Source organism: Carcharhinus amblyrhynchos, chromosome 1, assembly GCF_965287045.1.
Source record: "Carcharhinus amblyrhynchos chromosome 1, sCarAmb.v2.hapA, whole genome shotgun sequence".
In the NCBI taxonomy this organism is placed as follows: Eukaryota; Metazoa; Chordata; class Chondrichthyes; order Carcharhiniformes; family Carcharhinidae; genus Carcharhinus; species Carcharhinus amblyrhynchos.
Window position 1 is genome coordinate 71,112,892 of NC_137324.1, and position 25,224 is coordinate 71,138,115.

The 25,224-nt window shown below is 43.5% G+C and overlaps 1 protein-coding gene across 1 annotated transcript in view; it reads right to left on the reverse strand.

Moving 5' to 3' along the window:
- mtnr1ab (melatonin receptor 1A b) overlaps positions 1 to 20,644 on the reverse strand; it is a 58,319-nt gene extending 37,675 nt beyond the window's left edge. Inside the window, exon 1 of the mRNA XM_080198141.1 lies at positions 20,451 to 20,644. Coding sequence (XP_080054267.1) covers positions 20,451 to 20,634 — 184 coding nt within the window. The 5' untranslated portion in view covers positions 20,635 to 20,644. The remainder of the gene's footprint in view (positions 1 to 20,450) is intronic.
- Positions 20,645 to 25,224: the final 4,580 nt, after the last annotated feature.

A 25,224-nucleotide genomic window follows, 5' to 3' on the forward strand; every position in this document is an offset into this window, starting at 1 on the left:
TTTTCTAGTCATCCTCTAATGGACCAATATCATGTCAGCTATTCTGAAATAGTTACAGGAACAGGGGTGACACAGTGGTACAGTGGTTAGCAGTGCTGCCTCGCACTGCCAGAGACAGTTCTAGAAAGGAGGACATTTGGTTAACATTTACCTTATCAATCCTGTTGAGTATTTCATATACCTCAATCAAATCGCCCCTCATCCTTCTGTACTCCAGCGAGTACAAGCACAAGCTACTCAACTGCTCCTCAAACGACACCCCTTCAAACCTGGAATCAATCTAGTGAAACGCTTCTGAATCCCTCCAGTGCCACCATATCCTTCCTCAAAGAAGGTGACCAAAACTGATCCCCTTCCTGCCACACTCCGATGCCTGTTTGGGTACAATGAGAAAGAATTTCACATTTCATAGAACATAGAACACTTCAGCACAAACAGGCCCTTCGGTCCACATGTTGTGCCGATCATATCCATACCTACCAGGCCGATCTATAACTCTCAATCCCATGTACTCATTCAGAAGTTTCTTAAAAGACCCCAGCAAGTTCGCCTCTACCACCACCAACGGCAGCCAATTCCACTCACTCACCACCCTCTGAGTGAAAAACTTACCCCTGACATCGCCTCTGTATTTGTCCCAATGCACCCAGTCAGTGATCTTTCGAACTGTGTGAGGAAACTGAAGCACTAGGAGGAAACCCATGTAGACACAGGAAGAACATGTACTCTCTGTAGAGACAGTGACCCAAGCTGGGAATTGAACCGAGGTATCTAGCACTAAGAGGCAGCAATGCTAACCACAGTGCAACTGTGCCTAATAAGTCAAGTACAGGCAAGGTGAGTGAAATGCAGGCTGGCAAGGACAGTGACACATGAGCTGGAAAAGTGGAAAGTCCATATGTATAATGTAGTTATTACTTATGCAGCAATGTAGATGGCCCATCAAAATGTGTCAACAAGGACTAACATGCATCACACTAAAGCACCACGGTCAACTATTAGTGCTCAGTGCAATGTTAACAGGAATGAACATATGCAGTAGGCCTCCCAGTGCCACAGTGGTGGCCACTGAAAGTGGCACAGCATAAAGGCAGATGAGTATTATCACACTCTCTCTTTGGACCACTGCAGAAGACAGCTCATAATGCAAGGAAGCAGAGATGGACAGGTAGTGGTGTGCCCTTCCTCACAGTGAAAACACAGAGGGAGGGGGTGTTTATCAATTCATTTATGGGATAAGAACTTGCTGGCTGGACCAGCATTTATTGCTCATTTCTAACTGCCCTCCATTTCAGGGGGCATTTAAGGGTCAGTCACATTACTGTGGGTCTGGAGTTACAGGTAGGCCAGACTGGATAAGGATGACAGATTTCCTTCCCTAAAGGGCAAGAGTAAACCAGATGGGCTTTTATGATAATCAACAATGGTCTCATGGTCATTGTCAGACTTTTAATTCCAGATTTGTTTTTATTGAATTCGAATTTCACGATCTGCCTTGGGGGGATTTGAATCCGGGTTCTCGTATCTTGCCCTGAGCCTCTGGATTACTAGTCCAGTGACAATACCACCATGGCACTGTCTCCTTGATGGAGATTGGATGGGTGGTAGTGGAACAAGCTGGGACCAGGCCAGGCTATCACAAAGGGCTCAGGGCCCAGAGAGATTAAGGGAAGTCAACATGCTCAGTTTTCATTGGTCCATGGTGGTCACATGCAGCTCAGCAGCAGGTACAGCCAGGCCAAAGAGTCTCTATAAGGACATTGTTAACAGCGTTGTTGTCTCTCTCACATGCTAATGTTGGAGATGTTGCAGCAGAGGACAGCAGAGGCCTCAGAGGAGGAGATAGCATCAGAGGATACATAGCCAATAGTCGGATACTCTCATCTCAGTGAAACTTGACATATAAGCTTGCAGTAGCGGGTAAGCGCGTTATGCAAGCGCAGGAACAGCTGCAGTCTGTCCCCATCGGAGGAGTGAGAGCAGCAGTACAGTAAGAAATGTGTGAACATTTGTCAATGTTCCCAGAGTCTGCTAACTCTCACATACCCTTGATGGCAGAGTCCATCCGTCATGGTAAGTTTGGGTGTCGGGCCTGTAACGCGATCTGCACCCGAAACCGAGCAGATCGGGCCTTTACCGACACCCGATTTAGGCGTGGATCCGGCCCACACCCCAATCGGGTGGCCTGACGATTTAAGTGCATTAGCATGCATTTAAATCAATTTAATAAACCACGGGCCCAACTCTACCGCCAAAACCCATTTTACCGTCTTCGGATCCATTTTGGATCCGCGCTGTTACCAACCTGCAGAATAAAAATCCAAAGCGGATTCCTATTCTGCAGGGGAATCTCCGAAGCCCATCCTCCTCGAACACCCTTCGCTGACCCCCTGCTAACCACCCCGGGAGACCCACCTCCCCGTGATCTAAACCCCCTGGGAGGCAGACCCTGTCCCCAGCAGACACCTCCCCCCCTCCATGATTGGACCCCCCCACCCCCCGGGAGGCAGGCCACTCCCGGCAGACACACCCCCCCGCGATTCACCCCCCCAGGTGGCAGGCCTCGCCCAGCAGACCCCTCCCCCCAGCGATCTGATCCCCCTGGGAGGCAGGCCCCTCTTGGCAGAGCACAACACCCCCACGATCCACCCCTCTGGGAGGCAGCCCCTCCCACCGCCCCCCCCCGCCCCCCCGCCCCCCCCCCCCCCCCCCCACCCCCGGGTGGCAGGCCCCCACCCCCCCCGGGAGGCAGCCCCCTCTCCGCAATCAGACCTCTCCCCACCAGCTTAAAGTCCTGTTGGACTGGTGTTGTGAGACTTCTTACTGCAATCATTGGACAGCCTGCAGCACCTTCTTGGCCTTCCTCTGGCGCCTGCCGGAGGAGGGAGTGGGCTCAGATGGATCTCTGGTTGGCGGGGGTGGTGGAGATTCTCCCAAGTTCACCCCCCCCCGAATCCTCCACCACCCCGTCACCAACTAGAGATCCATCTGAACCTGCGCCCCTCCTCCAGCAGACACCAGCGGAAGACCAAGAAGGTGCTGCAGGATGTCCAACGAGTGTAGTAAGAAGTCTCACAACACCAGATTAAACTCCAACAGGACTTTCCAAGAGGACTTTAAGCTGGTGTTGTGAGAATTCTTACTGTGTTCACCCCACTCCAACGCCAACATCTCCGCATCAACGAGTGCAGGTCAGAAGGATGGTGGAGGGACAGCAGCAATCCAGGTAGGTTGGAGGTGTGCTCTGCTGAGGGGAGGCCTGCCTCACGGGGGGGCGTCTGATTGTGGGGGGGGGTGGTGCTGCTTGCTCCCGGGGGATCCGACCAGGGGGGCTGTCTCCCAGGAGTGTTGACTGGGGGGGGGGTGCGGTGGGGGGGGTGCTGCCTTCAAGAGGGGGTCTGATCAGGGCTCATCCTCCCCCCCATTCCTCCCCCCCATTCCTCCCCACCCCCCACCCGCCCCGGCTCTCTCTGTTTCGTGCCCGGGCGCACTGTTTCAGTTTTTTTTCGAACTAGTTCAGAGCTCAGACCGTTCCGGCAGCGCTCAGCCCTGCCCACAGCACGGACTGGACCAGAGCCGGCAAAAAGTGTACGGGCGCACTGGAACAAGGATTCCGTGCTCAGATCCATTTTATGTCCGGATCTGGCACTTGGCCTCCGAATGGTAAAATCTGGCCCTGTGTGTCAGTTCTCTGCAACAGCAATTGACCTAGTTTCATTTCGCCTTTTCAATCCTGCAAATTCTCTCTCGTCAGTCAGTAATCTACTTCCACTGCATCTTCAGGTTGTGTACTCCAGGTCCTAATCACCCACTGTCTAAACAAAATTATTCTCATTGCACTGTTCGTTTATGTTCCTGTAAATTGCTGTTTTCTGGTTCTCAATCCATCCATCAATGGGAACTCTTTCTCCCTATCTACTCTGTCCAAATTCAGCATAACTCCTGCTGTTTGCAGGGGTCACATTCCTGCAAAATCTCAGGAGGAGTGAAATCTCAGGAGGCTAACATACTTTATAAAGTGAGTGAATTACAGAAATTCCAAAGTGACTTGTGTGCTGTACATCTGAGCTTTGCTCTTCCACCTGTGGAAACCTCTTCAACTCTTTCCCTACCTTTCCTGAGCAGATCACCCCCCCTAAATTCACACCTCATCCAGAAAACAGTATGTCATTGAATGCAGTCATCATAAAGAAAAGCTCCATTACCACGACATGTTGGTGAATACAAGATTTAGTGAAAGGGAAGAACTGAGGGAGATCAATATTAGTAGAGAAATGGTACTGGAAAGTTGATGGGATTGAAGGCAGATAAATCTCCAGGGACTGATAATCTACATCCCAGAATACTTAAGGAAGTGGATGCATTGGTGATCATCTTCCAGGATTCTATAGACTCTGGAACAGTCCCTGCAGATTGGAGGATAGCGAATGTCACTCCAATATTCAAAGAGGGAGGTTAAGAGAAAACAGGGAATTATGGACTAGACTAACATCGGTAGTGGGAAAAGTTCTCGAATCCATTATCAAGGACTTGATAGCAGATCATTTAGAAAGCAGTGACAGGACCAGACAGAGTTAGCATGGATTTATGAAAGGGAAATCATGCTTGCTAAATCTGTTGGAATTCTTTGACGATGTAATTGGTAGAGTTGACAAGGAGGAACCAGTCAATGTGGTATAATTGGACTTTCAGAAAGTGTTTGACAAAGAAACCACAGGAAGTAGTTGATTCCAAAACATTGAATTCTTTGAAGAGGCAGCTGGATATAGCACTTGGGGTGAATGGGTTCAAAGGTTGTGGGGAAAAAGCAGGATTAGGCTATGGCGTTGCATGATCAGCCATCATCTTAATGAACGGTGGACCAGGTTTGAAGGGCCAAATGGCCTCCTCCTGCTCCCTTCATCTATGCTTCTATGTTGTAGTGAATTGAGCAGTGGCTGAGCCTGGCTGTTTACTTGGTAGGCTATAGATTTTGAAGATGCACCCACGGACTTTGGTCACTTTTAAGGTCACTGATTTTCTTACAACATTGCATCCAGGTCCTCAGAGCTTCATTCCTCGCATTAACTTCAATAGTCATCTTGCTTCCATTGCCTTCTGAGCAGGTTTCTGGAGATTCTCTCCTTTTTCAAACTCTTCCACTAATGCCTCCAGTGCAGCATCTGGACAGCTTGCAGACTGCACCCTCTCACGTTGTTATTATTCAATTTTGCACGTCAAATACACTTCCTGCTTGACTGCCAACACTCATTCTGGCCACAATGCACCTCTCTTTTAAGAATTGCAAGGACATCTTTAATTTGTGCTCAGCCTGCCCAAGCATCTATTCAATCAACAGTGCTGAACACATTGAGAACAAGTGAACAACATATTGGCATGCTGCCGCATTATGTGAAAAGGGTGTTGGCTGATTGTACACTGCGGTACACATGCCCATTTACAGGGGCCTATCAAATTTAGGCTCACGAAGTTGAAGTGAAATCAAATTGGAAAATACTAGAGAAAGGCTCAGCAGGTTAAGGAGCACCTGTGTGGAGAGAGGATAACTTTATCAGAACTCAAATGTTCAAAATGAACTAAGCTTTGAGAAAACGGTGGGTAGGTCAAGGACAAAAGAAAGGCCTGCGATGGGTAGAAAGACAGGAGAGATTGAATGACAGAAAAGTTCATTTTCCGGGGCCAAAGGGAATGGTGATGGGGCAAGAGGAAAATATGAAGAAACAAAAGCTGTGCCTAGGGGAGGTTGTGGTGTAATGTATTGTCGCTGGACTAGTAATCCAGATACCCAGAGTAATCTGGGATGCGGGTTCAAATCCCATCATGACAGATGGTGAAATCTGAATTTGAAAAAAACTGGAATTAGAAATTTAATGATGACCATGAAATCATTGCCGATTGCCAGTGGTTTCATGGTCATCTTTAGATCATGGCCAAAAACTATCTGGTTCACTAAAGTCCTGCAGGGAAGGAAATCTGCCATCCGTACCTCATCCAGCCTGCAGGAGGCACCAAAGCAATGTGGTTGACTCTTAAATGCCCTGTGAAATGTTGTGGCAAGCCACTCAGGGTAATTAGGATTGGGCAAAAAATGCTGGCCCAGCTGAATGGCTAAAAGAAAATAGAGCAGGTGTGCTGGTAACTGAAACAAAACACGAGCAAAGTAAAGGAAACAAAATGGGCACAGTTTATGTGTGAAATTGTTAAATTCAGTGTTGAGTCCATAGGATTGCAAAGGGTGTAACTGAAAGCTCAGATGAGGTTCCTTTTGTGGACATTGAGCCCCAGTGGAAGAGCTCAGTAGTTTGAGAACAGAAATTTCTATTGTATACACTGCTCCGAATCCTCTACACTGGGGAGGCCAAATACAGACTGGGTGTTCACTTTGTGAGTACCTCTGTTCAGTCCGCATTCACAACCCCAAGCTTTGGACAGCCTATCATTTTAATTCTCCACCTTGCTTTCATGCTGACCTTTCTGATAGAAGGACACAGGTCTGAAACTTTAACTCTGATTCTCTTTCCACACAGAAATAACCTGCTGAGTTTTCTTTACAACATTTTCTGTTTTTATTTCAAATTTCCAGAATCCACATTATTCTGTTTTTGGATAAATTTGGTTTTGTTTTATTTTAAATTGGAATTACTACCTCAAGCAAATCAAAGGCACTAGTTTATCTCAAGTGTTTTAAGTGGTAGAAGCAAAGAAAACACAAATTGACCAAATCTAAAAATTAACAACAAAAATTCCTGAAACCTTTGGACACCAACATAAATTATGAAAATGAATTATCAGTGCAATAACAAATCAATAAAGTCTGATTTTATTGACTGTAGAAAAATAATTAAGGAAACAATGACAACTGTCTTCCCGCAAGTATAGTTTCTTATGTGTTTAAAATGAAAGAAAAACATTTAATAAAAACCTCTTAGTCACTAAAACAATCAATCTATCTCCACACCACATGGATTACAGATGCCCAGATTTTGCACTCACCGTTATTGTGAAGTAAATCAGATAGTAACTTCTGGAGCCCGCACATGTGCAGTTAAACGTGGGAATCCAGAAGTTGCTGTCGGAGTTACCCTGCTCTTTCACAGGCTTCGCTATAACAATACCTCACCAACAGACTCAGTTTTGAAAACCATGCAAAGCCATGAGTTAGTACACTTACCCACTTGTTAGTCATGTCACTAAAAGATAGGGCTGGGGCATTCAGCTGTAAGTAATATTTAAAGGCATGAAGAGTCTTAATTACTTTCAAACAATGACTCAGGTACTGAAAGTGTAACATTTAAAGTGTGGAGTCCCATTTCTTCAGAATTTTTATCATGGATGGAGATTTCTTTTAAATACTTTTGTTTTACTTTTTCTTTCTCTTATCTCTCCTCTTATTCTTATCTTTCTTTTTACTTTGTATTCAATACAAAATTTCACATTGAATTAAATATTCAAATTTATATTTCCTAGTTTAGATTTTGCAGGTTAGAACTTGGAAAACTCTGTTTTTTGTATGTGGGAGTTATGATCTACTTGCTCCCATTCATATCAAGGTGGGCACTGTGCGATTTTAGTGTATCTGCCCTATCTGAATGATAGCGCTGGGCAACACAACTCCCATGCTGCCTACTCTCTGAAATGTTGCCTGGTCCTCTGTGCTCTGCAAGAGGGGTCAGACAAGCTCTGCTGGCAAATAACATGATTTATTAGCAAATCACATGGTCCAACCAGCCTTCCCTCATTAAAAGGCAGGGTCCATCTTAAAGGGAAACTTCACTGCTGACCGAAGACTGCTGGGCAATTAACTGGGAAGACTGGAAGAGGTGTAGCTTCTTTGTCTCATCTGCTTGGCAGAGTTTCGCAGTTGGTCTGCATCCTGAGCACAAGTTGAGAATATGTATTCCATTTTAGTTTCCAGGGTGTGGCATTTGCAGATGAGACAAAGAAACTACACCACCTACATATCCACATCAAGACCGTAAGAAGCAGAATGGCTCAGAACACAAGGGGGTGTACTCTCAGGTTTAGCGACAGTGACATGGAAACTCTGCTGACTGACAGAGAATCCATGACGAAGGTTATGTTTTCCCTGGGTGGGCAGAAAGCCCTCACAAACCAACGTGCAGTGGGAGTGGGAGCACATTGCCCAGGAGATTATTGCACGGGTTCTTGAGGCCAAGAACGTGGCAAGAAATAAATACAATAATCTCACACAGGTGGTCAATGTGAGTGAAGGTGGGGGAGGCTGTGGTGTAGTAGCATTGTCACTGGACGAGTAATCCAGAGACCCAGAGCAAAATCTGGGGACTTGGGTTCAAATCCCACAATGGCAGAAATTTGAATTCAGTAAAATAGCTGGAATTAGCTGACCGTGAAACCACTGTCGATTGTCATAAAAACCCATCTCATTCACTAATGCCTTTTAGGGAAAGAAAGCTCTCATCCTTACCCAGTTTGACCTACATGTGACTCCAGACGCACAGCAATGTGGTTAACACTCAAATGCCCTCTGAAATGGAGGGAAATTAGGGATGGGCAATAAATGCTGGCCCAGCCAGCAACACTACACCTTCATCACGTACCCAGAAACTCTCTCACTCAGGATTCACTAGCATTCACATACTGCACCTCGCCCACATCTACCAAAGCTGCCAGCGACACATCTACCTTCTGCTATCTTCCAAAGCCTATGGCTATTCAGGTATAGCAGGAACATCAACCAGCCAGTGCACACAATCACTGCCATTCTCTATTGCAGGAGCAGATTGCACATCATATCAGGCAGCCAAAGGGCAGCCTGTGTGAATTCGTCTCCTGAGACTCCCTCAAGGCAGTGGGAGTCTGGGTCATTAGCCTGTGGTTCTGACACAGCACAGGTTGTCTAGGTGATGGTAAATGACTGCCTTATGCCCCTTCTCAGCTCATTCCTCACCCTGAAATAAGGTATCAAATGGAAGCCGCTGATGGTTCAACAATGAACACTCTTTCTCACCAACACATCCCATACCTCAAACCCCTCCTTTGCTTACATACTTCCAGATCCCCCAGAGCCACCACCTGGACAGCTTTAGCAGAGCCAGAATGAAAGACAGCAGCAACCCTTCATCAATGATGAGGCAGTATCGTCACTTGATTTTACAATCCCAGTGACCGACTGTATCATCAGCATGCTGTGAACTTTGGAGACTAGTATAGAGTTAAGATTAACACTGCCAGATAATCTCTTGTTACTGTCAGGGAGTAGTCTAGCTTCACATAGAAACTAGGAGCAGGAGTAGGCCATTCAGTCCTTTGAAACTGTTCTCAAAATTTTATTCCCACTTTCTCCCCATACCCCTATCTAAAAATCTAAAAAATGATCTGTGTCTTGAATACATGGCACAGCACAAGAAACCAGGCAGAGCTTGGAGCCCATCCCGTTTAGCATGGATGTGATGGTTATCTAGTTGACAGTGCTTGCGGCCCACTTGTGATCAGCATATGGTGGCTGTTGTCTCAGCTTCCACTGGCATAACTCTCCCAACATCTCAGTTGTCCAGTGGAAACTCAGACCTGAAGAAGTTGAGGTAATGAGATTGATGCTTGGTGCCATGCAGTCACCATAGCTGCAGATTTCAGCAATCGAAGGGCATGCAGACTCTTATAGCAGTTCGACAATCTGTCTGCCGCAGATTACTAGAAAGCTTGAGGTGCCACCATAGGGAAGTGCCAGTAGCTCTGTGGAGGACAAACTTAAGTTCTCCCTCAGGTTGACAATATTTGTTCTTTCACTGCTGCTACTTTGACAGTGCTCTTGCACTTGGCTTTCAACTGAATGCTGCCAAAGCTTGTTCCTCAAGACCTAGAGCTGCTTCAGAATGTCCTCCAAGGTCATCTGCAGTCTCCCCCAGTGAATGTCTGGGGCTCATTCCATTAGTCATGCTGCAACCATTCGGGTAGCACTGCATAGGAGCACCAGGTAGGGCAGCTGCAAGTCAGTCACTAAGAGAATGCATAAGGGTGAATGGTTCCTTGTTGTTTGCATAATTGCAAATGTTGCTGTCTAAAAACATTTCATAGAGTCATAGAGGTTTACAGCATGAAAATGGGTCCTTCGGCCCAACTTGTCCATGCCACCCTTTTTTTTAAACCCCTAAACTATTCCCAATTGCCCGCATTTGGCCCATATCCCTGTATACCCATCTTACTCATGTAATTGTCTAAACGCTTTTTAAAAGACAAAATTGTACCCACCTCTACTACTGCCTCTGGCAGCTTGTTCCAGACACACAAAGTTTTACAAAGGTTTTAGTTGGTGACTTTATTGTTGAGTGTTAGCCAAGAGACATTGTCATGGGGAGTGTGAAATAGATGTTGCAATCTAGGGAGGAAGGGAGGAAATTGCTGGGGCCTTCAGAGAAATCTTTGTATCCTCACTGGCTACAGGGCTGGTCCTAGAGGATTGTAGAGTAGCCCATATTTTCCCTTTGTTTAAGAAGGGTCGCAAGGATAATCCAGGTAATTGTAGGCTGGTGAGCCTTACATCAGTGGTAGGGAAATTATTGGAGAGAATTCTTCGAAACAGGCTTTATTCCCACTTGGAAATAAGTGGACACATTAGCGAAAGGCATAGGTTTTGCGAAGGGTAGGTTATGTCTCATTAACTCGATCGAGTTTTTCGAGGAAATGACGAAGATGATTGATGAGGGTAGGGCAGTGGATGTTGTCTACATGGACTTCAGTAAGGTCTTTGACAAGGTCCCTCATGGCAGATTAGTGCAGAAGGTTTGTTCTCACTGGAACAATGGAGGTTGAGGGGTGACCTGATAGAAGTCTACAAGATTATGACAGGCATGGATAGAACGGATAGTCAGAAGCTTTTTCCTAGGATGGAAGAGTCAATTACTAGGGGGCATAGGTTTAAAGTATGACAGGTAAGGTTTAAAGGAGATGTACAAGGCAAGTTTTTTTACACAGAGGGTGGTGGATGCCTGGAATTCACTGCCAGGAGCGGTAGTGGAAGCAAATATGATTGTGATTTTTAAGGGGCATCTGGACAAATATATGAACTGAATCGGAATAGAGAGATATGGTCCCCAGAAGGGTACAGGGTTTTAATTCAGCCAGGAAGCATGGTTGGTGAAGGCTTGGAGAGCCAAAGAGCCTGTTCCTGTGCTGTAATTTTCTTTGTTCTAACAAACAGTAAGGTTCTCTAGCCCTCACTACTCACAAACCCACACATTCCCTATGCCCCAAATCATGCCACCTCGTGCTCTCTCCACACACACTTATGCATCTCTTATCCTCCATGCCTATCTATTGCCCTTTATCCACTCCCTATAGCTCCTATGCCACCTTGGTGCCAATTTGTGCCAACCAAGGACCCTTTCTTTCAAAGTGTCATGAGTCCAGATGCCCCTTAAAAATCACATTCTTTGCTCTTGTACCCTCCTTGTCAATTAATCCCAGTGTCCACCATGGGCAGGCCTTAGGGGGCCAAAGTGAAATAAAATAAAGTTTGATGTGTTTATTACAGACTTCATAAGAATCATAAGAACATAAGAACTAAGAACAGGAGTAGGCATTTAGCTCCTTGAGCCTGCTCCGCCATTCAATGCAATCATGGTTTATCTCATCTCCGCCTCAGTTCAACTTTCCTTTCACCATTGCCCTTCAAACTTTTATTAATTAAAAATCTGTCCACTTCTCTTATCCATGAATTTACTGAAAGTCTTGGCATCCACCACGTTCTGGTATGAATTCCACAGACTCATGACCCTTTGAAGGAAAGGGTCCTTATCTCTGTTTTAAATCTGCTACCCCTTATCCTAAAACTCTATCCTCTTGCTCTAGATTGCCTTACAAGAGGAAACATCCTCTCCATATCCACTTTGCCAGTCCCCTTTTGGCATCTTGTACACCTCAATTTGATCCTCTCTCATTCTTCTGAATTCCAGGGAGTATAAGCCTAAACTGTCCAACTTCTCTTTGTAAAAAAAACCTTAATCTTTGGAATCAATCTGGTGCACCCCATCTAATGCAATTACATCCCTCCTCAAGTAAAGGAAGCAAAACTGAACATAATATTCTAAGTATGGTCTCAATAATACTTTGTACAATAGCAACAACACTTCACTACTGTTATATTTTATTCCTTGAGCAATAAATGCCAAGGTTACATTTGCCATCCTTAATACCTGCTGCACCTGCACACTAGTTGCCTCTGATTCATGCACAGGGATATCCAGATCTCTTTGCACCAAAGAACTCCAAAGTTTCTCTCCATTTAGATAATAGTTTGCCTTTGGATTTTTCCTACCAAAATGGAAAGCCTCAAACTTATGCACGTTAAATTCTATCTACCAAATTTTGCCCCAACCACTTAACACTACCCATATCCATTTGTAAATTTTATAATTTAATTTTCGCAACTTACTATCCCATTTATTTTAGTGTCATCTGCAAATTTGGCTGTGCATCCAAGTCATTAACATAAATTGTAAATAATTGGGGCCTGAGGACCAAATCCTGTGGCAATCCGAAAAAGACCCATTTATCCCGACTCTGCTTTCTCTTGGTTAGCTAATCCTCAATTCAAAATAATAAATTACCTTTAATCCTTTCTGAACTAAAAGTGCACTCTCATTGATGAAAGTCCACTCAGACAAGTCCCCGGGACTGGATGGAATGCATCCCAGGGTTCTGAAAGAAATGGCAGAGGTGATAGCGGATGCCTTAGTAATTAGTTATCAAAACTCGCTGGACTCCAGGGAAGTGCCGGAAGATTGGAAAACGGCTAATGTTACGCCGTTGTTTAAAAAAGGTAGCAGACAAAAGGCAGGGAATTATAGGCCAGTTATTTTAACGTCTGTAGTTGGAAAAATGCTAGAATCCGTCATCAAAGAAGAAATAGTGAGGCACCTAGAAAAGAATGGTTTGATCAAGCAGACACAGCATGGATTAAATTTTGAAATAAATAGCTTGTTGTGTCTCTCATTTAAAAAGAAATCTGTCTTTGCAATTTCAATTGCTGTTTTTTGATATAAGTCAGAGGATTACCATTAAAGTTTAAGTATTCATTGATTGCTTCCACACATGTAACAATATTGCAGTGGGTTTGGGGGCCATAGATTCGCAGTTTGATTGACAGTTGCATAAAGATATAAAGGGATTGTTATCTTTAATGTGGGGCAATGAATATAAATGTTTGTTCACATAAGGGGTAACTACTTGAATGTATTTAACTATATTAAGAACATAAGAAATAGGAGCAGGAGTAGGCCATCTAGCCCTTCGAGCCTGCCCCGCCATTCAAGAAGATCATAGCTGACCTGAAGTGGATCAGTTCCACCTTCCCGCTTTCTCCCCATCACCCTTAATTCCCTTGTCTGTCAGAAACCTAACTACCCGTGACTTAAATATATTCAGCGAGGTAGCCTCCACCACTTCAACGTGCAGAGAATTCCAGAGATTCACCACCCTTTGAGTGAAGAAGTTCCTCCTCAACTCCGATCTAAACTGCCCCCCCTCCCTTATTTTGAGGCTGTGCCCTCTAGTCCTGCTATCCTTTCTAAGCAGGAAGAATCTCTCTACCTCTACCCTATCTATCCCCTTCATTATCTTATATGTCTCTATAAGATCCCCCCTCAGCTTTCTAAACTTCAATGAGTACAGACCCAGTCTATTCAATCTCTCCTCATAGGCTAACCCCCTCATCTCCGGTATCAGCCTAGTGAACCTTCTCTGCACTCCCTCCAAGGCCAATATATCCTTCCGCAAGTGCGGCGACCAAAACTGCACACAGTACTCCAGCTGCGGCCTCACCAGTACCCTGTACAGTTGCAGCAAGACCTCCCTGCTTTTATATTCTATCCTCCTCGCTATAAAGGCCAACATTCCATTCGCCTTCTTGATCACCTGCTGCACCTGCAGACTGGGTTTTTGTGATTCGTGCACAAGGACTCCCAGGTCCCTCTGCACCATGGCATACTGCAGCTTTTCGCCTTTTAAATAATAATAATCCCTCCTACTGTTATTTCTACCAAAGTGGATAACCTCACACTTGCTAACATTATACTCCATCTGTCAGGTCCTCGCCCACTCACTCAGAGGAAGTCGTGTTTAACGAATTTATTGGATTTCTATGAGGATGTGACTAGTGCAGTAGACAGAGGGGAACCGGTGGATGTGGTGTTTTTAGATTTCCAAAAGGTGTTTGATAAGGTGCCTCACAAAAGTTTGCTGCAAAAGGTTAGGGTGCACGGAGTTGGGGGTAAGGTGTTAGCATGGATAGAGGATTGGCTGTCTAATAGGAAGCAGAGAGTTGGAATCAATGGGTGCTATTCTGGTTGGCAGTTGGTGACTAGTGGAGTGCCGTAGGGATCGTTGCTGGGGCCTCAACTGTTTACCATTGATATAGATGATCTGGAGGAGGGGGCTGAGTGTAGGGTGACGAAATTTGCTGATGACACAAAGATGAGTGGAAAAGCAAATTGCGTGGATGGTATGGAAAGTCTGCAGAGAGTTCTGAACAGGCTGAGTGAGTGGGCAAGGACCTGACAGATGGAGTATAATGTTAGCAAGTGTGAGGTTATCCACTTTGGTAGAAATAACAGTAGGAGGGATTATTATTATTTAAAAGGCGAAAAGCTGCAGCATGCTACGGTGCAGAGGGACCTGGGGGTCCTTGTGCACGAATCACAAAAACCCAGTCTGCAGGTGCAGCAGGTGATCAAGAAGGTGAATGGAATGTTGGCCTTTATAGCGAGGGGGATAGAATATAAAAGCAAGGAAGTCTTGCTGAAACTGTACAGGGTACTGGTGAGGCCGCAACTGGAGTACTGTGTGCAGTTTTGGTCGCCGCACTTGCGGAAGGATATAGTGGCCTTGGAAGGAGTGCAGAGAAGGTTCACTAGGCTGATACCGGAGATGAAGGGGTTAGCCTATGAGGAGAGATTGAATAGACTGGGTCTGTACTCGTTGAAGTTTAGAAAGCTGAGGGGGGATCTTATAGAGACATATAAGATAATGAAGGGGATAGATAGGGTAGGGGTAGAGAGATTCTTCCCGCTTAGAAAGGATAGCAGGACTAGAGGGCACAGCCTCAAAATAAGGGGGGGGGAGCAGTTTAGATCGGAGTTGAGGTGGAACTTCTTCACTCAAAGGGTGGTGAATCTCTGGAATTCTCTGCACGTTGAAGTGGTGGAGGCTACCTCGCTGAATATATTTAAGTCACGGGTAGTTAGGTTTCTGACAGACAAGGGAATTAAGGGTGATGGGGAGAAAGCGGGAAAGTGGAACTGATCCACTTCAGGTCAGCTATGATCTTCTTGAATGGCGGGGCAGGCTCGAAGGGCTAGATGGCCTACTCCTGCTCCTATTTCTTATGTTCTTAATATAGTTAAATACATTCAAGTACTTAACCCCTTATGTGAACAAACATTTATATTCATTGCCCCACATTAAAGATAACAATCCCTTTATATCTTTTTGCAACTGTCAATCAAACTGCGAATCTATGGCCCCCAAACCCACTGCAATATTGTTACATGTGTGGAAGCAATCAATGAATACTTAAACTATAATGGTAATCCTCTGACTTATATCAACAAACAGCAATTGAAATTGCAAAGACAGATTTCTTTTTAAATGAGAGACACAACAAGCTATTTATTTCAAAATTTAAAAGCAAGAATTTGAATGATTCCAAAACTTGCCAGCTCTATAGGCTGACCAAAGGCTATATCCATATTTTACAAACATTAATGTCCACATACAAAAGTATCTGATTTCTCCAAAGACCTCTGGGAGATTTAAACTTTTTCCTCTAATTCAGAAAAAATTGTGTCATGTTTCAAAACCTTCGGCGATGACAATTGCTTCTGAGAGAAGGCAGCTCCAATTTTCAATGTGTGCCATTACCTCCATGAACCATGCATATTCAAAATTCATCTAACCCCCGGAACCCCTCCCCCTCTGCCCCCCCCCCCCCCCCCATATAGAGCTTTACAGTCAAAGCGGCACTATTGTAGTCATTGTTGTAATGTAGGAAATATGGCAATCAATGTTGCACACAGCAAATTGCCACAAGTAACAAGGAGAAAATTACTAGACGCTCTATTCATTTGTAATAATCCTGTTTGAGTGATAAATATTGTCAGGATACCAGAGAGAAAACTCAGTTGCTCTTTTTCAAAATGGTGAGACGGATCTTCTTGCATTCACTTGAGAAGCTTATCCAAAAGCAGTAGCTCTGACAGAAGAGTAACCAATGTTAAAATATACCATATATGACATTGATGGCAATAATTATTTGTTTTTTTCAGTTTAACTAGAGTGGAAATAAATACAAGTTAAACATGTGAAATACTCTGTGAAAATTATTTTTAGCACAATATGCCCAAGAGAGTGGAAAGGAAAAATATGACCTGTCACATTTGCACTAGATGTTGTTTAACAGACTAGAAAATATGCATTCTGATGCATTCAAGTTAAACTTGCTTTCGCAAAATGCTGATTCATAATTATTAATATTCTGGTTACTAATGCAGTATAAATGTATGAAATGAAAATTAAATTACACTTGTTTTCATCAATAGGATTCTATAATTGTAACTAGAAAATACACTGAATGTGGAAGTGTACTAAATAAATGGATTTGCATTGAATAGATACTTCCTGGACTAAAATTTACTGCTTCTCTAAATAATGCCTGCAATTCATGCAAAATGATCACGAGCTTGATCATACCACATTTTATTTTCTCCAAGCTGGATGTCCACATAACCCTCTTTGTTCATTCATGAACTCCTCCAAAGACGACACTGTGTGTTGTTGTCACATTTCAGTTCTTCTTGAAGGTGAAGAGTGATTTTGGCTACACGTCAATGCAAGTATGCCGTGATGTCAGGTTTAGAGTGCTCATGTGGTCTACTAGATCTCCAAGATACTTTTTAAATGTGTTACTAAGTATCCTAAACTTATGAAGAAAATAACTCTGCCATCTGTGATCTCCTAACATTAAAACATAGCCACCTGTAAAACAGAGCCCTTTGACTACTTACAAGCATGCACTGCAATTCTTGGAAATATTATTGACTGTGATCTTGCCAGATGGGCTTTATGTTCCACAGCTATTCACAGCAGCAGTGTGTTATAATTTCAATGTTAGTGCACGAACACCTGCAATAGCTTTACTTCATACCTAAACCCAAAAAGCAAAACTGGAAGAAAATTTAGGAGAAAATATTATAATTTTAATGATTCACAGAACAGTGCCACAATTCAGGTTTGCAGTAACTTGCTGCACTTGGTATGTTTTCTCAAGAGTGCCTTGAATACTTCTGAATGTAAAAATACTTTTTATTATCAAAAATGTTTGCATTTATTTCTATAGTAATTTAATTATTTGGAAAGGATAGTTTAATAAGGACCTGCTCTGTGAAAAGAGTTATCAGAGGCATTTTACTCTTGCTTGTTTAAAATATATCTACTCATTTGATTGCCAAGTAAAGCAAAATAATTCTATGTTTATTGAAGCTTAAGCTCCAATGTCAAAAGTGATATTCTGAATAAATAATAAAAGTCCCTCTCTCTCACAAGGCAGCAAATTTAAACCAGTCCTGAAGACAAATGAAAATAACCACACAGTGAGAATCATTTTCATCATTTCACATTAATATGAGACATATATTTTTGCAAATCTTAAATAGCCAGTAAAAGCTAATAATGCGGAAAGGAATCCTTAAAACAAATTGTAAATACTTGTTCTTCCAAATTAGAATGTTTGTGACAAAATAATAAGTTATAACATCAAGAGAGATGTTAGAAAGTTAAATATTAATACTAATTAAAAGTTCCTGTCATTTCCAAGCAAGACAGTATGTGTTGCTTCACTGAGATGCCTGCTCATGCTCTACGTATAATGCATAGTCACTTCCTTTGGCATCACAGAATGATTAGAGTGTAGAAGGATGCCATTTGGCCTATCACATCTGCATTGCCTGTCTAAAGGTGCAATTCACCTAATGCCACTCTCTGGTCTTCTCCCCATGACTCCATCCAAACGTTCTCCCTTTTCAGATAATAATCCAATTCCCTCGTAAATGCCTTAATTAAACCTGGCCTCCACATTACTCTCAAACAATGCACTCCTGATCTCAACCATACACAGTGTGAAAAAGATTTTTCTCACGCTTACATTTCTTCTGTTTTTTCTGTTGCTTCTTTTGTTGCTATGTTACTTCCAACTTGCTTGTAAAATTTGCACTTTGACCCTATATTTTAATGAAAACTTGCAAGTTGTTGGACTGAGTGCCAGAAAAATGATTTTTAAAAGCAAATGATGTGGAAGCAGAGAGGAAATGATATCTATCATACTTTGAATACATCACATAAAACATTAAACTCTGAGCTGTAGATTTTCTATCCTCATACTTATCTTAAAATCTACTTTGAGAGGTTGGGGGGAGGGCACAAAACAGTTTTATTGAGGTGAATGTCTGTTGAAATATCCCACAGAAAGTCATACAATTATCAGCCTCAACTTTGAATTCATCCCTGGTAACTGTAAAAGAGATTTTTTTTCTCATTTTCTTTGATACCCTTCATGTAATAACTTTTTATGGGACAATTTTCAGAGAATTCAAAGAAAATCATTTCAATACACTCAATAAAATTTGAAATTCAAGGGAAAAGGTTAGATAATCCTGAATTATTATACGTGTCAATCTATTGATATATTACGTGTAGTACATGGCAAAATATAATGAAGAAGCTTAAATACCAACTGTAACAAATTTCAACTTAAGACGGAATGGAAAGGACAATACAGTATTATCTAATATTTGCCAGAGGGAATGTTGCTGGAAAGCTGTGTTCAAATTTTGCAACAATGAATTCCTCACAAACTTCAACAGAGATCAGCATCACCAGGGGCAAGAATTTTATCAGAGAAATACTTATTGTTGTGTTGTAAAAATAAAAATAGCACCAAGTCAAAATTCATTTATTTATGAATTAAGATTGAAGATGGTAGTGGATCTGGATAAATGCTGGAAGTAGCGCTAATTTCAGGGCTATAGGGAAGGAGCAGGGGTGGGACGAATGGGAGAGCTCTTTCCAAGATTCAGTAGAGGTACGATGGGCCGCATGGCCGCTTTCTGCATTATTTCGATCTATGATGTACTCGGATAGAAGACAATCAATATTTCCATTTCAATTAAATGTGTGTGTGTGTGTTAATTTTCTTTAGAAAGTGTTCTATTACGTGAGGTTAAACAAAACTTCTCTTTGGAGTTTACCTTTTGTGATGGATTCAATAGATATTAGTTAGCCCCGTTAAACCCCAAACTTAAAATATCGCGTTGGGGGTGGGAGGAAGACATCTCAGTATCACTGAAAACATCTCATTTTAACACCCTTTTTGCTCGCTCAACAGCACGTACAAAACGTATTAATGCGTTGAGTATGGGACAAATCTAACGCTGCTGAACCTGATATATAAACAAATATTTTATTTGCTCCTTCCACAGTCACTGTAATCTTGACCACTCGCTCCTGTAATTGAATAATATCACTGTTCAAGATGAAATCAACAGGCACATTGCTATTGGCGCCAAACAAAACACTGACACAAGTGGACCGCGGCTTCTCACACACTCCCCCTGTGCTGTAAATAAAGAGAGGATAGCTAGATAGATCCCCCCAAACGAATGCAATGTTTATATTTCACCGGCGTAAAGTGAGGTGCTGCACCCTGGCTGGTGTCAGGTCTATAGTGGCCAATTATTCAAATCATCTCTTCACTAGAGAATGTAGTTGTCACCATTATAATAATGGAAAAAGAATCGAGGTGATTTTTCACCTTTTCCGACCACCCTACTCACCTCAACTCACCCCCCCCCCCCCACCCCCGTCACTCCTCCACATACTGCAACTCACACCTGGTGCCAAGTTTAGAAATGTCCATTTTAAAAATGGCAAACATCTGGTAGGCGCTGTCTGAACAGAGTTAGAAGACGATTAAACAGTCACTTCAAAAGGGAGTTGCATAAACTGATGAGAGGGTAAAATTTGCAGGATTTCAGGGAGCAGGCGGGGAAAATGGGGAGTTATTGGACAGTTCATTCAAAGACCAGACACGGACGCAATGGGCCGAATGGCCTCTTGCTACGATTGTATCAGCAACATCCTGTCCGAGCTGATCCCCAGTTAAGCAGATGATCTGCCAATCAGGGTGATGATTTCAATCTTTTATCTGTTTCGCCGATAAGATTTCACTGTGTCAGTGACCGGTGCTGCCTGGATGTAAAAATACACATCACGGAGGATCTGGCAAACACCTTACTTAACTTTTTCAGAAAAAAACTTACTAATTAGCAGCATCGTCCTGATTAAACACAATGCAGAAACTAACACATCAAATAGGAAACACAAAGATCTAACTTATCACACAGACAATGTACTGGACTTACCGGCGTTCCTCAATTTCTTGTTCCTGTAAACTGATAAGATCACGAGTAGATTTCCCAAGATATCGATCACAATGGTAAATATCAGCAGTCCCGCCAGGGTGTTTGCTACCCAAGGTGGGCGGTCGAGAATGAACTGCTGAGGTACCGGACTAGAACTGTTTAAACAGCTAATATTCGCACTCATTTTAGTTGCTTCTAACTTGGTGTTTAGCAAATGTAAATTCAAAGAAGGAAAATAATCAACCATTCGATCCAAAGCCGGCCCGGCTAAATTTCATAATTGGTCACCAGTGATGAAATTGACCAATGCAATCTCCACCTGGATCCATCGTGGTTAACGCTATATTTATGTATATTCAATGATTGCAATCTAACTTTTCGGAAGCTGCTGATCTATCAGGCGCGGGACTTTTATATCACTCGGTCTCTCCATCACATTGCTAGTTTTGTGGCAATTCAGCTTTTAGTGCCCTCTCTTTCATCATGTGACGGGAGTTTGCACTGAGCGGTGTAAGAACACCGCCCCTGTGTGGTGAGCTTTGATTCATTCTCACATTGCCTAATTCCAAGGCAGCCAGATTTTGCTGTCTGTCGCCCTTTCAATTCATTCGACTGTTCATTCACTCACTCATTCATTCATCCAGATAGTATCTGCACGCACCCATACGTGCGCGGTTAGTCCACAGCCGCCCCTGCCCATTAGTCCCTGTCTTTTTTTAAATAATTAATTACTTTATTTGATTATTCATTCAGATGTTCTTTTTGCCACGTTTAAGGTTTACATCTTTTGTGAAGATTTTATATCTGGGGGTCGCTGCCTATGGCCGGAATTTTACTGGCTTGTCCGCCCCAATTCCGGAGGTAAGCGAGGCTTGGAGAACAGCATTCTCCAGTAGGAACCTCTGGTTGACTTGCTGGTAAAATTCCGCCTCACCTATAGAATCACTACAGTACAGAAGGAGGCCATTCGGCCCGTCGACTCTGTACTGGATTCACTGACAGAGCACGTTACCCAGGCTTTATCCTCAAAACCTCATGGATTTACCCTGCTAATCCCTCACATATTGGAACACTAAGGGACAATTTAGCACGGCCAATCCACCCAATCTGCACATCATTGGAATATGGGAGGAAACTGGAGCACCTGGAGGAAACCCATGCAGACATGGGGAGAACATGCAAATTCCACACAGGCCAGAATTGAATCCTGGCGCTGTGAGACAGCAGTGCTAACTACTGTGCCACCATGCCATACACAATAAACGCAAAAGAAAATTTGGGAAATGTGGGTGGTAACAAAACAGCACACACTTATACCCAAGCTCTCAACATCTCCATCCCCTGCCACCTGCCACAGTGACTTACATAAGAACATAAGAACATAAGAAATAGGAGCAGGAGTAGGCCATCTAGCCCTTCGAGCCTGCCCCGCCATTCAATAAGATCATGGCTGATCTGTTGTGGCTCAGTTCCACTTTCCCGCCCTCTCCCCATAACCCTTAATCCCCTCTCTTATCAAGAACCCATCAACCCGCTTCTTAAAAATATTTAGCGAGGCAGCCTCCACCACTTCAACGGGCAGAGAATTCCAGAGATTCACCACCCTTTGAGTGAAGAAGTTCCTCCTCAACTCCGTTCTAAACCGCCTCCCCTTTATCTTGAGGCTGTGCCCCCTAGTCCTAGTGTCTTTTTTGAGCGGGAAGAGTCTCTCCACCTCTATCCTATCCATCCCATTCATCATCTTATACGTCTCAATGAGATCTCCCCTCATTCTTCTAAACTCTAACGAGTACAAGCCTAGTTTATTCAGCCTCTCCTCATAGCTCAATCCCCTCAACTCCGGTATCAGCCTAGTAAACCTCCTCTGCACTCCCTCCAGGGCCAAAATATCCTTGCGCAGGTGCGGCGCCCAAAACTGCACACAGTACTCCAGCTGCGGCCTCACCAATGCCCTATACAGCTGCAGCAAGACCTCCCTACTTTTATATTCAATCCCCCTCGCTATGAAGGCCAGCATCCCATTCGCCTTCCTGACCACCTGCTGCACCTGCAAGCTGGGTTTTTGCGACTCATGCACAAGGACCCCGAGGTCCCTCTGCACCGTCGCCTGCTGCAGTTTTTCGCCACGTAAGTAATAGTCCTTCCTACCATTCTTCCTACCAAAGTGGACCACCTCACACTTGCCAACATTAAATTCCATTTGCCATTTCCTGGCCCATTCGCCCAGCCTATCTAGATCCTTCTGCAGACTCTCCACACCCTCCGCACAATTTGCCTTGACAGCTCTCCGCTTTTTCCTTGTTCAGAGGCCTAACTGATTCCCATTCTCTGCCACTCTCCTCTGCCTTGCTGTTCCTGTTCTTACATTGAACAAGTTCCTCCAGCTAAAAGATATTGTGCCACTCCAAATGGTCCAACTTACGCCTGTCTTGGGATATGTGGAACGTCCTTTGTCCTGAGTCCTACTCAGATGCCCTCCCTCACCTCTCTTCCCAGTACGTTGATGACTGTATGGATGCCATTTCCCGTTCTTGCCATAAACTGGAAAATTTCATGAACTTTGCTTCCATTCCCACCCTTCTCTCACCTACACATGATCTGTCTCTGAAACTTCTCCACCTTGACTTCTCCATCTCTATTCCTAGGAATAGGCTGTTGGCAAACATCCACACTAAGGCCATTGACTCCTACAGCTCCACATATTACGCCCACCCACCCGACATTTTATGAGGAATCTATTTCGGTCTCCAAATTTCTCTGGCCTCCTTGCAGTTGTTCTGCAATATCACAGCAATGCTTTTGACCTACCTATTTTTTTTCCCAACCAAGAACTCCTCTCAACTGTGGTTGATAGGGCCCTCAATCATGTCAATTCACTTTCACACACTTCTTTTCTCACATCTTTCTCTCACTTCCAAAATCCAGATAGAGTTCCCCTTGTCCTCATCTTCCACCTACTTGCCTTGGCATTCAACCAATCATCCTCCACTATTTTTGTCACCTGGACACAAGGCCACCATTTTGGAGCACATCTTCCAGTCCTCTGTTAGCATTCCAAAGGGACCGTTCCTCCTGGACCCATTCCTCAATCAGCCCCAATACACCCTTCCTTCCCCACACCACCTTCCCTGCAAGCACAAGAAATGTAACATCTGCTTTTTTTAAAACTTATTCTCCTCCCACCTTCTGAGGACCCAGAAAGTCCTTTTAACTTAAACCATAATATGCTCTTGTTTCTACTATATTGTATATGCTGCTCACAATGCAGCTATTGATAATGAGATTGATAATGAGATAACTAGATCATGGCTGATTTTCTATCTCAGTGCCATCTTCCTGCACTATCCTCGTATCCCTTGATGTCATTGTTATCTGGAAATCTATTGACCTCTGCTTCGAACATACTCACTGACTGAGTCTTGACAGCATTCTGGGGTAGAGAATTCCAAGATTTCACCACCCCTTGACTAAAGAACCTCCTGCTCATTTTGGTTCTAAATGGCCTGCCCTTTAATCTGAGACAATGTCTCCTGGTTCTAGACTTCTCCCCCAACATCTTTCCTGCATCTATCCTGTCGAGCTTTTCAAATAATTTTTTACACTTCAATTAGGTTGTTCTTTTAAATTCTAGAGACAAGCCTTCTCACTCTTTCCTTATAGGACAATCTCACCCTTCCAGAGATTATTCTGGTAAACATTTATTGCATTGTCTCTGTGGCTAGTATATCCTTTCTTCAATAAGGAGACCAAAACTACATGCAATATTCCAGATGTGGCCTCATCAACATTCTATACAACTGCAGCAAGACTTCCTTACTCCTATATTCAAATCACTTTGTGATAAAGGCTAAAATACTTACTTTCCTAATTGCTTGCTGCACTTATGTGTTAGTTTTCAGTGACTTATGAACAAGAACACACAGGTTCTTTTGGACATCAGTGTCTCCCTATTTGAGAAATATTCTGCATTTATACTTTTCCTACCAAAGTGGATAACTTCACATTTTTCCAAATTATATTCCATCTGCCATGTTCTTGCCCACTCACTTACTCTGTCTAAATCCACTTGACGTCTCTTTACATCCTCCTCACATTCCCACCAAGCCTTGTGTAATCAGCAGACTTGGAAATATTATATTTGGTCTCCATATCTGGATCATTGACAGATTGTGAGTTGAGAGGGCCAAGCACTGACCTTTGCAGTACTCCACTAGTCATAGCCTGCCAGCAGGGAGAATGATTCATTTATCCCTAAGCTCTGCTTTCCGTTTGTTAACTGATCCTCAATCCATTCCACTTGCTCCAATTTTGCTTGCTAACCTCTTGTGGGGGACCATCTCAAAAGCCTTCTTAAAATCCAAATACACCACATCTAATGGTTCTCCCTTATCTACTCGTAATATCCTCTGAAAATTCCAACAGGTTTGATTTCCCTTTCACAAACTAGCTCTGAAGAAGAGTGATACGGACTCGAAACGAGAAACTCTCTCTCTCTCTCCACAGCTGCTGCCAGACCTGCTGAGCTTTTCCACCACTTTCTGTTTTTATTTCAGATTTCTAGCATCTGCCATATTTTTCTTTTATATAAATTAGGGAGTTGAGCCCTCCTTCTGGAAATGATCCGACTATTTCATAGGTACTACATTCACAAGATTGTGCTTGTTATCTTTGATCCCCACCACAAACTCTATAGTTAAACCAACAACTCCATCCATCAACTTGGCAACTGGAATATAACCAAACGGACCAAACACCAGGGTACCATAAACAACAG